The 16,049-nt window shown below is 39.8% G+C and overlaps 1 protein-coding gene across 1 annotated transcript in view; it reads right to left on the bottom strand.

Moving 5' to 3' along the window:
• Nucleotides 1–254: 254 nt before the first annotated feature.
• Nucleotides 255–16,049, bottom strand: part of EIF2S2 (eukaryotic translation initiation factor 2, subunit 2 beta, 38kDa) — a 25,837-nt gene continuing 10,042 nt past the window's right edge. Inside the window, exons 2-9 of the mRNA XM_006860675.1 lie at nt 15,541–15,718; nt 12,690–12,793; nt 8,304–8,439; nt 6,587–6,687; nt 5,851–5,999; nt 3,550–3,606; nt 1,265–1,350; nt 255–728 (exon numbers count right to left, since the gene is read on the bottom strand). Of these exons, the coding sequence (XP_006860737.1) occupies nt 553–728; nt 1,265–1,350; nt 3,550–3,606; nt 5,851–5,999; nt 6,587–6,687; nt 8,304–8,439; nt 12,690–12,793; nt 15,541–15,718 (987 nt within the window). The 3' untranslated portion in view covers nt 255–552. The remainder of the gene's footprint in view (nt 729–1,264; nt 1,351–3,549; nt 3,607–5,850; nt 6,000–6,586; nt 6,688–8,303; nt 8,440–12,689; nt 12,794–15,540; nt 15,719–16,049) is intronic.

Raw genomic sequence — 16,049 nt, 5'->3', positions numbered from 1 at the left:
TATGGCCTCATTCCCAGACATTGAAAAGAGGCAGAGTCCTCAGATTTTCTGCTCAATTCACTTTCATGTAAAGCAGTGACTACTTTGCAAAGCTGAGAAGAAAAATGGCTGTCCAGCTGAAGTGCCTGCCGACGTCCGGTTTCTCAGGATGAGGATGCAGACTCCTCAGAGCCCAGGCACTAACTGTTTATGCTGAATTCACCAAGCACAATTTTTATATAAAGAAAACTAAAGGACAAACCAAATTGAAAGAATCACTGTTATAATAACTTTAATTTATCTTGCATTTTACAGAAGTCTATGAACGATTTTAAAAAAGCACCTCCTTACCCCATCACGTTTCTCTGACAGCTGCTAATGTAAGCAATGAGTTTGTCAACAGCTGGAGCTTCAGCATCTTGCAAGGATTTCACCGGCCAACCAACCACAAGCCCAAAGAACTTGGCAGCTTTTCTATCTTGTGTTTAATACAGTGGAATAGCCACTCTGGTGGTAAACCTGTCCAGCCAAATCTCCACAACACATTTTGCAAAATCAGTGGTGATTAGCAAATTAGTTAGCTTTGGCACGGAGCTGTGCTCGCTTGCCCGTGACAGCCTGGAAGCCGGTTTTGATGCTGGCAACAGAGCATCGAGAGTGACAAGTTTCGCACTGTAAGAAATAAAGTCGGGTGTCCTTCTGCAGGATTGTGTCCGGTGATCGGCACGTGTGACAGGTGACATACTCCTCTGTAGGAAGAGAAACACATAGCGTTATCTGGTGGCCATACTGAGTCACATAGTCCACTCAAAACCATGAATTTAGGCTGAAACAGTAGGTTATCTGGGCACCCAGACCAGGGAAGTTTGGCTACTCTGGGAGTAAGGAAACACAGGCTGTCTGCTGTGATGTTTCAGGTGCTAAAACAAATGGGTTGAAAATGATTCCAATTGCCTAAGGCAAAAAATTGTGTCAGCTACCTACTCCTGGTTGTGTCTACAGGATAGTTGGCCAGAAGGAACCCTCCTCGGTGGAAGAGTCATGCCAATTTTAAGTGATTAGGGAGACAGCAAAAGGGGCCAAGCAATGTCTGAATCACAGACAAGCTGGGCCTTGTGAGAAAATCCAAACCCCAGTTCCGACATCTGATCAATGGTTTAGAGACACCCTTCTTTTGCTATCAGTCTCTCCAGGATCATTATAAATTATCAACAAATGGTTCCCCAAAGAGTGAAGTTTGATGAGAACATTTTAGAATGATATGATGAAACTGAGTTAGACTTACTGATATATCTTCTCAGGACATTTTCTATCTGTTTCTGTTGGAATCGTCCTTTGATAACAAGTTGGTTATTACCATCTATAGAACCACTATGGAAGAAAACAAAAACATCTTTATTTAGATGATCTTTCCTGTACAGAACCAAATTCCCAGACTTTTATATGTAATGAATTGAAAAGATAGTCAATGTTGTACAAAGTTCTAAGAGTGGTCTAACTTTCTCCCGGATTTTAAAGAGTATTTTAAGGAGCTGGTGCCTGATGACCTACTCATCATTTTCCCTAACTTTTCCTCTAATTTCAACCAGTAAAGTCCATAACAATCAAAATGAATTTTAAGTACAAAGCAAATCGATTCTTTAAGCTATGATACCCCATTTATCCAACAAAGGAAAACAAGCTTTTTTACTGAGTATCTACTATTGCACAGCAGTGAGGGAACTATAAAAATATGGAAAGGGTTACAGAAATAAAATATTCTAAGCACCAAATCATATGATTCCATTATAGTTAAAAACCCAGAATGTATTAAAAAATCATTGACTTTACACACTTTACATGTTTGAATTCTATCATAATTAAGCTGTTACCTCCCCCCCCCCCAAAAAAAAAACCCACAGACCATAAATTATTAGTGTAACTTAAGGAGAAAACTTTTTAAGATGTTACTAACAAATTCTTTTGAGAAAGAAAAGCTTAAGGCTATGCATTATTATTTGTGAAAATTACAAATGACATGGTGAAAACAGTAAACTTTGTATATGTTCTGTAACTCATCATAAAAATAACTTTTCTCAGAACCTCTCCTGCAGTTTTACTTTACTACTTTAATACTATGGACTGTAGCCTGCAATCCCAAAGTTAAAAGGATTCCAGTGCTTGTAGGAAATGTTTTACAGTCACTGTCAAAAGAAAGGGAGTTTTTTCAACAACCCTGTAATTTCATAGATCACAACTTGCTGTAATTTACCACACCTCTATATAAGAACTGTAGATTTTTCTGAGTAGAAAAAAAAAACACTTAGCTTTTGATCCTTCATTAGTTTATGCAAACTCAAAATAAACAATGGTTTTAACAAATTTACATTCAAACACAGCTCCTCCAAATAAGAGCTTGCATACCCTATACCATAAACCAAAACAAACCTCTTGCCACTGCATCTATTCTAACTCAAGGTGGCCCTATACTGTTGTGGTTGTTAAGTGCCTAAGTCAATTCTGACTCATAGCGAACCTGTATAGTGTTTTCGAGGAGCAGCTGGTGGGTCCTGGTGTGGTGCTGTAGGAAAACCACCAGACCGCAAAGTTGGTGTGGTTCAAACTCACCAGCCACCCTCAGAAACCCTATACAGGGTCACTATGAGTTGGAACCAACTTGATGGCATTTGACAACAATCTTTATGGAAACAGACTTTCACATCTTTTGCCTACCCCCCCCAGTGTCTGGTGGGATTGAACTGCCCACTTTTCACTTAGTAGTCGAGCACTTAACCACCACCCCACCAAGGCCTCTTTATTCACCAAAAGGCTAGTGATTGACTTCTCACATCTACAGCAAGTATAACTGCTTTTTCAATAGTGGGCTTGAGAAGAGCAGGAAGAGAGCAAAACACTGTAAGGACCTCTGTACTAAGAAGGTAGACTTATATGAATGAAAACTAACACCTGTGGTAAGCCTGGAACTGTACCACTAACTAGTTAAGTGATCATCTACAACTTTCCTTCACTGAACCTGTTTCCCAATCTGCAAGAGGGGGTATTAGTTTATACGCCACAAGACTGTTGTAAAGATTGAGATAATGCCAAAAGATGCACTTGGCCTGGGATGGGCTCCGTGGGATCTTAGCCTCCCTGAATGCACAGAGCCATGCGGTCCCAAGACAGGGAAGGAGCTATCTTTATCACCCATCCCAGTTTCAATGGTTTCTCACAAGCGGAATTTCAATAGTCTGCTCTCAAATTAGAAAAAATATTCTGATTTCCTGTGAAATTTGAAAGCATCTAATAGTTGTACTATAAAAAGTCCCAAGAGTTTAAATTACAGACAGGAAACTAAATGTGCCCTCATTTTGGCACAACAGCCTATTCAGATGAGCTGCCAGTGTCAAGTCTGTATTCTTTCTGTAGCAGCCAAGCTGTCTCACAAAAATGAAGTGATTTCACATCGCCTTTGGCCTAAAAGCCCTTTCTGACAAGTGAATGTTTACTATGCATGCTACATATCCTTTTCAAGTTAAATTCTTATGACATGCCCAGTAAGAATGCATAAATGGGAATACCGTTTCTTACCTTGTACCCAATTCTGCCAATAAAAATGCAAGGAGATGTTTGGGTTGACGATGCAATCTAAAAGAAAGTAGAATATACAAACATTACCTTTCTTAGAAATATGATCAAGCTTTTAAACCCACCAGTTGCTTCTTGGAAACCGTATACAGAATTGCTATGAGTCAGAACCGACCCAATGGCACTTAGCAACCAACAGCAATCAACCATTTTAACCTCTGAATACTCAGCTATTTGGTGGATTCAATATGCAGTTCAAGACAACTTTGGCATAGATATAAATATTATTTACATTTTAAAACAATATGAGGGGGTTTCAAAAAGTTCATGGAAAAAAACAGAAGATAATGGAATTTTCCCATGAACTTTTTGAAGCCCCCCCTCATATTGTTTATTCTTTATGAGTACATGGATATGAGTACGTGTCTAGAAACATGGATAGAAAAGGTAAACACTGACTTGTCTGGGAAGAAAGAAGAAAAAAAACTGGGCACAAACATGACATAATTTAACCATTGGTAACATGCTTTCAACTCATAGTAACCCTACATTGGGTTTTTAAGGAGCAGCTGGTGGGTTTAAACCATTGACCTTGTGGTTCGCAGTCCACTCCCCACTTTGAAAGATAAAAAAAGATCCAAACCAAACGTTTCCAAATGTCAACATTCACCCAACTGAGGAGATATTTACTAAGGGTAGTTGATATTTATTATGCTAATTCCTGTGAAGGAGCTCTGGTAGCGTAGTGGTTACAAATAGGGCTGTGAACCTCAAAGTCAGCAGTTCGAAACTACCAGCTGTTCTGCAGGAGAAAGATGAGGCTTTCTGTTCCCGTAAAGATTTACAGTCTTGAAAACCCTGTTCAGGGTCGCTATAGGTCAGAACCAACTCCAAGGCACTTAACAACAACAACATGCTAATTCCTAAATAATTCATGTATGAAAAGTTTCAAAAAGAAAAGAAACATTTCATGGAAGTGTTTACAAAGGAGGAAAATTAGAAACAGCTTAAATACTGACCAACTGTTGTTGTTGACATGTGCTGTGAAGTTGATTCCGACTCACGGCGACCCTGTACAGGGTTTCCGAGGCTGTAAATCTTTATGGGAGCAGAACTCATCTTTCTCCTGTGGAACAGCTGGTAGTTTTGAATTGCTGACCCTGAGGTTAGCAGCCTTATTTGTAACTACTACGCTACCAGAGCTCTTTAAAGGACTGGCTGAATAAATTATGGTCTACAATCCTGCTTTTGAGAGCAAAATGGTTCTAAGTGTATAGATTTAAAAATAATAAATATAAAAGGAAAAAGGCAAATGCCATTCACTATTCTAATTTTTAGAATTCCATACACTTTGGCATTACTTGACCCTTTTCTAACAAGCAGATCCGACTATTACAACTATTACTTAGGAATAAGCATGTCCAACTTTAGGCTAAAAACCAGTATGATATACCAAGCTATTTAAAAATATTTGTGAACAAAACTTGCTATATACAGATTCAACTATGGTTATTTATCTCTTAATGAGGGATTTTTTTACTTCCTTTTCTTGAGCATGTTTACATTTTCTTTTAAAAAGCACATACATACTACTGCTACAATAAGCAAAAAAGTCTAATATATTTTAAACAATGCCTACAAAGTAATGAAAACAAGTGGTTATCCCTGGATGGTGGGATTTGGGGTGATTATATCATATACCATCTGTTTGTTCTTTTTGCTGTAACAAGCATATATCACTTATGAAATTGATGAACAAACAGCAGATAAAGTCAGATGTGTTTATAAGCAGCAAATGTGTTAATAAGAAGCTCTGAGACAATGATGGTGGATGGGGATGGGAAAGGACAACAGAGGTGGACCATGCAGACAGACATGGACTGTGATGATGGTAACAAAGCTCAAACCTCATCAACTCTGTCCTGGCAATGACCATTCAAGGAAGAGGCACACCCAATTCAGCCTCTTTCAAAAAGCGTACTGCTTTCTGGGTAAGCCCACCACAGTTTGCTGAGCCTTCTCACCTCCCTAAGCCCTCCAGCAAGGTCTTCACTCTTCACCACACCTGATTAGGAACCCCTCTCAGGGATCAGCATGCATTATATCCTCTCACCTCTGATGCCCTGATAAAGTGAGCCAGGGGACCCTGGACTTGACAGAACTGACAGACATGATGGATTTCTTTCAACCCAACCCTGGCATCCTCCTCCAATCTGCAATACTGGCCACAATAGGTAGAAGCAGGCTTCGAACACCACTGAGAAGCTGGTATTTGGGAAGGAGCCTTTCCAATAAACAACTTACAGTTTACAGATATCGGTAAAGTTGACAAAAGATGTTTTCTTAGTTCCTACTCGGACGACCTGTGGAGGTTTCATGACAAATTTCCTTTTCTCTCCAGCAACCATATCTGGATTCTTTTCCCTCATGATATTGAACACTCGATTCAGTAGCTACAGCGATAAAATGGTAATAATGTATATACAGTCAGTAGGAATATAAAACAGCACAAACTTCACTTTTTACTAAATATACACACGCATCATTACATTTCCTGGGAAACTCCTAAGGGCAGGGACTCAATCCCCAACCCCAACCAGGACCTGGTACACCAGAGATACCCAGCCATTCTTTGTTCAAAGTTAAAATGAATATTATGAGCCCCTATTCACTACGATGCTTCTAAGGGAAAGTGTATGACATGGGAAAGATTCTGGGAAGCCCAAATAAGCAAGTTCCAGCCTACACGGGCACCAAATTAGGTCCTCCCCTTCACCACTCCCCCATAATTTCCAGAGCGCTCCATGTCCTCAGAAGTTGATTCTAGTGGGAGTGGTATACTGCAATGACTGCCACACTCTGGACACACTGCCCATAGGTGGGCACCGTGAGATGCCATACACTGGCTGTGTGACCTCACCACTTTGCGTCTATTTCACTATCAATCTGCACCTCAATAGTCCTTCCGAAACACTTATCTCACTTTTCTTTGAACTCTGATCAACAACTTAGGCTCCTTTCATAACAGAATTCGCCTTACCTCCTCATACGTATAGTCTCTTTCTGAGCCTGCCCAAGCAGGGCCTGTCTGGTTACTGAATGAGATCCCATCATCTTTTTTGCTGTCTTCATCTTCTAAAGCTGCAGATAACAAAGACTTTAAGAATGAGGAACGGCCCCTGCTCCAATAACCAAAAAGAGGGCATGGAGACAGATTTAGAGAAATGAAAGCTTCCAAGACATTAGCCTTCCCTTCCATAACTGCACACACAATCAATAGGCTCAAGCACCAGTATCAAGGCTCACAAAAAACGCATCATAATGACCCCTCAAATTGGAATGTTGATGATACCACAGGCACACTGTTATGTTTCTTGATTTAACAAACACAAGCTAAAATACTGCATTAGGCAAATTAAGAGAAAAAAAGTCCAACTGTTTTGAAGAACTTAAAACATCCACACCTATAAAAATCCATCTGCCAACAATAATAAAGTTCTCTGAGAATGAGCAATAAAAAAACGTACATTTAACAAAACACTCAAAACTTTATAGTAATTTTCACAATAGTCTGAATCACTAATTTCTTAATATACCCACAATTGTCAAACTCTTCTCCATGAAATCTTATAATTGTCAGTATACAGTTAAGATATTATGAGGATGAGTCAAAAATTATCCACACGCTGGCTGCAGAATTTATTTTAATCACCTTTTAGAAAAGACAAATATATCATCTTTTGACATAATCTCCTTGCTTTTTAAAACACTTTGTCCATCTGTCAACAAGCTTTCAGATTCCTTGATTAGAAAATGTTTTAGGCTGAGCTGCGAGCCATGAATGCACCACTGTCTTCATTTCTTCATCAGAGGTAAAATCTTTGTCTTCGAAGGGCTGCTTTCAGAGGACCAAACAAATGAAACTCCAATGGAGCAACATTAGACTACAGGGAGGATGCTTTCACACCTCAAAATGAAGTTTTGCCAAGTGTCAGTAGTGTAGGCAAAGGTGTGCAGATGTGCATTGTCATGCAAGATCACATCGCCCTTGGAAAGCAGTCCTTGCATTGAATTCCAAGCTTAGGCTCCAGCTCTTCAGTAAGCCTCTCACTGTAATGAGAACTGTTGACTGCTGAACCATTTTCCTGAGAGTGTTCTAATAATGGCCCTTGAGAATCCCAGAAAACTATAAGCAATTTTCCAGCTGATGGCTAACTTTTGAACTTTTTCTTGGTGAGAGATTAAGGATGTCTCCCTTCCATATTCTCTTTTACTCTCAAGCTTGTAGTGATGAATCCATGTCTCATCATCAGTAATGTTTTTTTTTCAAGAAACTTACCTTCCTTCGAGCATTGGTCCAAATTTTGTTTGCAGATATCCAAACACTTGTGTTTATGCACTTTTGTGAGTTGTTTCGGTACCCATCTCATATATACTTTTTGAAACCTAAGTCTATCATGGATTATTTCATAGGCAGAGCCATGGCTGGTATGCAAAGCATTTGCAACATAATCCACTGTTTATTCGACACAATCATTTCAAGTGCGTGCTCAATGTTGTCATTAGCCATGGACAGGCATTTTAAAATAACTGGAGTGCGGATAATTTGTGACTCACCCTCGTATTTTTCTTTCAGCTTCCATTATCCAGCCATAGGAATAAAGCAGAAAAAAACAACAAAAAAGGAGCCTCACATCAAAGAGACTAGGCCAAAGGTCTGAGCAAACTAGAAACAAGTTGCTGAGTACCCAATATACCTTCATCTTTCTCTAGTATTTCATCCTCATCTGGGAACTTGACGTTCTTCTTTTTTTTCTTTTTATTGCCAAGCATAATGTCAAGGTCATCCTCTGCTTCAGCTGGATCTTGAACATCACTTTCAATCTTAAGATCCTAAGAAATTGATAATAATATTAGCACAGTGATATTGGGACTATTTCATTTTTTTAAACGACACGGGCTACCATCATTTTGGAGGGGGGAAAAATCAGATACTCAAAATTGAAGTTATTAAGTAAGCAATGTCTCTCACAGGTGAGCCAAAATGACTCAGAGAGACTGCTATTTAACAAGAAAGTTCCTCAAGACATTTGTGGAATTTGCCTCTTTTACCCCTTCATTTTCTTTTTCAACCTCAGGATCTTATTTATCACAATAATTTTTCATTTATTTCGACACTAGGCAACTGTCAGAATCACCTAATAAAATTTAAATGAGTCCTAATTCTTCTGACAATCTTCAGCAGGAGTAAAGTTCAGAAGTATTTTTCTAAGTGATTTTGAAATGATCTTTGAGAATCACTTCACTATATGATACCATGAAAGAGGCAAACACATAACCCAGGAAGAATTAAGGTCACATAACAAATGACTAGAGTCCTGATGCAGTGCTGTGAATAAGCACTGGACTGATAACTGAGAGGTCGGCTGTCTAAACCCACCAGAGCTGCTCCTTAGAAACTTTATACAGGGTCTCTATGAGTCAGAACTGATTTGATGGCACTTAACAACAACAAATGGATAGAGACCAGGTAAACTTTAGGTCCAAAATGATTAGCTGCTGTAAGTATAGAGATAAACAGGGCTTATCACAGACTAAAAATGACTCACAAAACACCCTAGAAGAGCAGAAAGGACCAATCTCAGTCTCTAGCCTTCTAATTTCTCTCTCCTCTCACCAGTGCTGCAGGATAAGTACTGGACCGATAACCCCAAGGTTGGTGGTCCAAACCCACCACCTGCTCCTTGGAAACATACAGGGATGCTATGAGTTGGAACCAACTCAACAGTATTTAAGAACAACTCCCCAGCATACATAGCTCCCTGGCCAAAAGCATGCTGTCAGTGTTACCTATCCATATCTATTTTTTTTGTGCCTGAGACAAGGTTACAGTGGCTGCAGTATTTTCAAAAATCTTATCAGCAGGACGAGGAAGTAGAGAAAGTGGAATGGCTGTGAGTCACTGAAACTCTGGACTTTGAATTCCTATCTAGCTGTAGCCTGGTGCTAGGTTTGGTTATCAAAGACCAATCAGCCCATGGTATTAGCTATATGACACACAAACAGGAAACCAGATATAACAATCAATAAATAAAAAATTGGGGGGATGTACAACATAAACTAACACACACTAGAGTCAGCTTCTAGTCATATACCAGTGTCTACTTTATTCCAATACGGTCTACTTCTAAACCAGAGCTTTGAATCAGGTCATTCCTGGCTGAAGAAGTGAAAACAGAAAAGGACTGGATTTTAATAAAGTACAGAGTACTGGAACCAGAAAGGAAAAACTATGGGTCTACACCGTATTTTAAGTTAGAACTTAATCTCCCTTAGAAAACAACGGCAGCGTGCTCATTGCATAGCAACCAAATTTCCTGACTAGCAGTCGGAAACAGTGATTCCAGGCCAGCAATGCAGTGCTCTCTGCAGTCCTAACAGCCAAACCTCCTGGACCAGGTTCCCAAACAGCTCATGTTGCCTTCTGTGAGTCTCCCACTCCAGGACTCTGACCTGTAATTTTTTGTGTTACAGCTGTCCTGGAAACCCACAATTTAAAAAAACAACAAAAGGATCTGTTCCAATTATGCTGCACCAGCCATGACTGAACGGGTTCAAATTAGTTTGAAGGCTGGTTCTGAACTGAGGTCAAAACATAATCAAAGGTGCAAAATAGCAAAAAGTGGCTTTTCAATGCATGCATCTTACATCCACAAACCTGTCATAGTCTATAAATTCAGGTTGGCAAGTCACCCAAGATTTCAAAATATATTGGCTTCAAGTAAGCATCCATGTCTTCCCTGAACCAGGTCACTTATACCATCCTCTTATGGCTTCAACAGCAGTGAAAAAAGTATCCAAGAACTTAGTAGAGTATGTAAGGGACTCTGCAGGACAAGAGCTGCTAGAGGAATCAAGAATTATTACCAAAACTTCCTTGTTAACCAAGACTTTCTGGGGGTATATAATGTCGTCTTGTTACCCAGTAAATGTAGTCCATATTTGTTCAATACAATCTGAGTATTTTTCTTACTCAACCTTCTTACAATAACAGGAAGAGAAGAAAGTCCCAAGAAAAAGAACAAGATGATTGTAGGTAAAAGTTTTTGTTTTAAATGACTTTAAAATATCTCAGAGCTCCGGAGTAGCAGAACTGGGCTGCTAACCTCAAGGTCAGCAGTTCGAAACTACCAGCTATTCCGTGGGAGAAAGATGAGGCTTTCTGCTCCCGTATAAATTTACAGCCTCGGAAACCCTATACAGGCTCACTATGAGTTGGAACCAACTCCACCGCACATAACCACTACCACCACCAAATTATCTCAGAACTAAAATATCTCTGGAAACAAAGTAACTAGCAGATTAAGTTCAGAATCCCTAGCAATTAGCCAAGCATAAAACCTGATTCACTGTATTCACAATACATATTTGCTGAACTAATCAAGTTACCAAAACTGTGACAGTTTCCAAATCTCAATGAAATTATAGTATACATTTCCTGCTACATTGCAGATGTACTCTTGTTTACTTGGGTTTAGCCAAAGAAGCTATTCACCAAAGAAAAATTGGGGCTCTTTTTCCCTGCCACTGTTGAGTTATGTGACGGTGGAGGCCCAGGTGTATTCAAGATTCGTCTCACCCATAACTGCCAAGGCCAAGAAAGGCATTACTGTAGGAGGTGGAATGAACATTAATACTCTTTTACAAGAGGTACTGAACACCTCCTTCATCCATGATGACCTAGCACATGGATTTGGTGAAGCCGCCAAAGCTGTAGGCGACCACCAGGCCCACCTCTATATGTTTACATCCACTTGTACTGATTCTGTGCATGTCAAGTTAGTGGTGGTATGTAGTGAACACCAAATCAACCTGATTCAGGTGGATGACAAGAAGCTTAAGGAGTGGGTTTTTGTTGTTGTGAAGTGCTGTCGAGTTGATCCCGACCCATAGCAACCCTGTATAGGGTTTCCAAGGAGTGGCTGGTGTGCTTGAACCACTGACCTTGCAGTTCAAATGACTTTGCAGTCTGACGCACTAACTCACAGCGCCAGTGTGGGTAGACCTCTGCAAAACTGATAGAACCATGACATGGTTGGTTACAGTTATGTGGTTTGTTAGGGGTATGGCAAACAATCTTAGGCCAAGGATGTCATTGAAGAATATTTCAAATACAAGAAATGAACAAATATCAGGGCGATTGTTAAGTGCCTTCCAGTCAGTTCCAACTCATAGTGACCGTATACAGGGTTTCCAAGGAGTAACTAACTGATGGGTTGGTTTAAACTGCCATGCTTGTGGCTCAAAATGACCTTGCAGCCCAGCACATAGCCAACGGCACCACACCAGGGGTAGAGGGCCCAAAATGGGGCAATTGGGGCATGTGCATTCATAAACATATATGAATATGTAAATATAAATAAATTGATGTGTGAGCTCTACTCACATTCCTGGACAGTATATAAAATGGCAGTAGCTCTAAGCAGGGGAAGAATAGACTCTGAGTTCCCTATTTCTTCCATCTTTCTCCTTTCATCCATTCTCTGATCTACCTACCTATCCATATAGCTATCTATCTAGTCCTTGTTCTCAAAACAATTTTGAGATATTAGTATTGGAAATGGATCCAGTAATGTTAAAATGATTGTAGGGTCAACTCTCCACAATGTCAAAGAACATAAAACTAGCCTGAGTGGTCCAACTCACTTATAGTCCACACTGTTGTCAGTCATCAACCAACACAGGCTGGGATTCATTCTTTGCTGCTCAGAGGTACACACACATACACACAAGTTTATGTATTGAACAGGCTAAATAGAAGAAATCATGTTAAATAGAAGAAATCATTTACTCTACGGATTTCATATAGATATCTCTATACTCTGCCCAACAATCTCATTATGGTTAAGAACAAGGAGCATTTTCTGATTATCCTAATGGCATACACTATAATAGATACAACCTAACTTTATAATCCTTAGACCATAATCCTTTAAGATACCCAGTTGGACATACTCCCAAGAAAATAACAAAAAGCAAAGCTAGTAAGACATGAAACAAAGGAGAAACATCAGCCATTAGCAACCTTTCAAGAGGTCAAATTTTACCTTTAAAAAAAGAGAGCAATAGATACTTAATACTACCTTTACGCCTTCTTCAACTTCATCAATATCAAATATCTTTTTTGTTTTTTTCTTCTTTTTCTTTTGATTAAAAAAGTTTAAATCATCAAGATCATCAGAAGCATCTAAAAAGGGCAGATCAGGGGTTATCAATTATTAACAAATAATAAACAAAACATCAAATCATCAGTTAAAGTCAACATGTTTCAGCTACTGAAAAATTATAATATTAAGTATAACCATATAATTAGCACAGTAGCCCCTCCACATCCATCAAGGTTACGGTTCTGAAAATCTCAATGGCAGGCCAATTGTAACCTTTGTAAACAGAAAAACTTGGTTATGGGATTATGTTGGGAAAATTTACTTAGTAAATTAAACCATGTCATTCTCCTGCTTTAAAATCTTCAATGGCCCCACTGCCTCCCAGGACAAAGTCAGGGCTCTTACACACAACTTCTTTCTTTTTTTTAAGTTTTTATTGTGAACTGAGTGATAGTCGGTTTTACACCATCGTTTAATTGCAATGATACAAGTCCCTCCATGCATCATCATTCAACAGTATTTGCTTTCATTCCCTCTGGTTGTTTTTTATTTTTTTGGGTGGGTGGGTGGGGGTGTACACAAAAACACTCAGGAATATACAATCATTTAAACCACCAAAGGGCACATTCTGTAAGCCTGCCTCCTGACCACCAGCACTCAGTCTTTCTCTTTCCGTAAGTCTAGAATCCTCAGCTGTTCTCTTTCTCCATGCCCTCATCTCTGAGGCTGTAAATCTTTACGGGAGCAGAAAGCCTCATCTTTCTCCCACGGAGCAGCTGGTAGTTTGGAATTGCTGACTTTGCGGTTCACAGCCCAAATCGTAACCACTACGCTACCAGAGTTCCCTGCTTCTCTGGATAGGGTCCAGCATTCTCCTCGTGTTCTTCTCCCTTGATGGCCCTAGGGTCCTCAGTGGTTATGAATTGGGCTGCTAAACTCAAGGCGGCAGTTCGAAACTACCAACAGTTCTGTGGGAGAAAGATGAGGCTTTCTGCTCCCGTCAAGATTTGCAGCCTCGGAAACCCTATACAGGGTCACTATGAGTTGGAGCCGACTCTACAATACTTAACAACAACAACCTCCATAGTATAGGTGAAGTTCATCAGACTGTAGCATTTTACCCTCATTTCCTTGATCAAATAAAATTTTTTTTTTTTTTTTAAAACCTTCTTCTAGTCGAGTTCTGATTATCAAGCCATGGAGGCTAGGTCAAAAGGGTACTGTCTGCAAGTCTGGGTGTTCTTGTGCATCTCCTCTCACTCCATATTAGCTGGATGCTTCACGCTCAGCTCTAGCCCTCTGTGGCTATGTCCTTGTCCATGGGCTCAGGAGTCCCCAGGTCTCACCACACTTCGGGCCAACCAGTCCTTCCTCTTTTTTCTCTCATCTCCAGGTCAAAGGGAGTCTATGGAATGTGGTTGAACTTGGCCCTTTTCTTCATTGCTGCCTTTCCCCCTCTTCTACTCACCAGTAGACCAACATAGTTATCAACAAGCTTACATGCCTGCTCATTTCTTACACAATTTCTAAAACTCTCCAGCTTTCTCTCTACTTTTTGCCTACTCCCTCATACCCCCTACCTCAATCCCAGGCACCAGTCTTTGAACTACTTCCAGTTCCAAGTACAGTGTTGTCCCTAACATTCAGGTCTTCAAATGGGCACTTTTGACATATCTCTTACCCTCATCTTACAGAAATCATGTTGCTTTGTTAAGTGCTGTCAAGTTGGTTCAGACTCATAGTGACCCTGTATAGGGTTGCCAAGGAGAAGCTGGTGGGTTTGAACTGTAAGCCTTGTGGCTCGCAGTCCAGTGTTGACCCTACAGCGCCACATCAGGATTCCCTAAACCTTATTTATCCCCCGTCCCACCACTTAAGTTAGCACCCTTCCAAGATACCATGTATTCTTCTTAATTAATCAACTATTTCATTAAAATAAGGGTACATAGTAACTATGAACATCAATAATAATTTACCTAATATTAATGAATAATGGATTCAGTTCATTAAGTTTTCCATTTGGTTCTGTGCTACTATATACTAGGAACAGCTGAGGATTTCACAGCTATAAAACTTTTAAATTAATTTTACCTCATTACAACAGATATGACTTCCCTTCTAAGTTTGTATTAAACATGTACATGATACTAAGCACATGGTTGTTGTTGTTAAGTGCTATCTAGTCTGTTCTGACCCACAGTGACCTTGTATAGAGTGTTTCCATGAAGTGGCTGGTGAGCTTGAACTACTGACCTTGTGTTTCAAACTGACTTTACAGTCCAGCACATTAGCCCACAGCGCCATACCAGAACTCCTCGAAAAATGTTAGTTATCTCTATCCCCAATACAGTCTAATATTTAACAGACATTACTTATTGAAACATTTATTTCTCTTGTCAAATTGTGACTATGTTAGCACACAAGCACGAATAACGAGGCTAGAGTCTAACTCCAAACATTTCAGGGCAAAATTTTAATCCTGTCTATATATTTTTCAGACCTGTTAAGACACAATACTGTCTACCTTTGGCCAATTTTCCTGCCTCCATTCAAATGCAACTATTATTAAAGCTGAAGAAGAGAACTGACAGGTTAGACTAGAAAACCAGATTTGGAATGATGGGGTTTCATCATCTCTGCAACTTGTGAATTCAGGGAGAATTTACCACGAACAAATCTATCAGAAAGCTAGCAAGGCCCAGTGTAGAGAGACTGCTGATGGTCTTGACTTCATTGGAACATTCCAATGAGGCTGAGAAGTCACTACAAGTCCAAATTTAGCACCAGGTTTCTGATGACAACCAAGTTTCTCTCATTAACCACTCACCTTTTTTCCTACTGTCCTCTTCATCGGCTTCCACATCTTTGTCCTCAGTTGGCTCTGGCTCCACTTCTTTTGTTTCTGAGGGTTGGGTTTCTTCTGTCTGGGCATCCCCTTCCTCATCTAACATAAAGGGCTTCTTCTTCTTCTTTTTCTTCTTACTCATAGTAGGATCAAAGATCATCTGTTCACAAGGCAAAATTTTAAAAAAATTAAAAGGGTTCAAGTGATGGTTTTAAATGATGCGCACACTCCATTCGGTATATTCAAAAAGTATACTTTAAAAAGTAGTGCTTAAACAAGCAACTTGCTTGCCCAGGAAACATCAAGGCAAGTGGTTGGGTTCCCTCAGTGCAAACCCTCTTCCAAGACTAAGACTCAATGGCAATACACGCTGTGATTGGTGAACACACTCAACACCGATAAGGGGAAGTGAGGGAAAAACAGCAATGAAGCGGTGAGCTAAGCCCTACAACGTTCAATAGACTTCTGTGAACCCGGGTGAAGACCTGGTT

This window comes from Chrysochloris asiatica, unplaced genomic scaffold (genome assembly GCF_000296735.1).
Source record: "Chrysochloris asiatica unplaced genomic scaffold, ChrAsi1.0 scaffold00039, whole genome shotgun sequence".
Lineage (NCBI taxonomy): Eukaryota > Metazoa > Chordata > Mammalia > Afrosoricida > Chrysochloridae > Chrysochloris > Chrysochloris asiatica.
The sequence above is the reverse complement of the archived record's forward strand: the minus strand, read 5'-3'. Positions and strand labels throughout refer to the sequence as shown.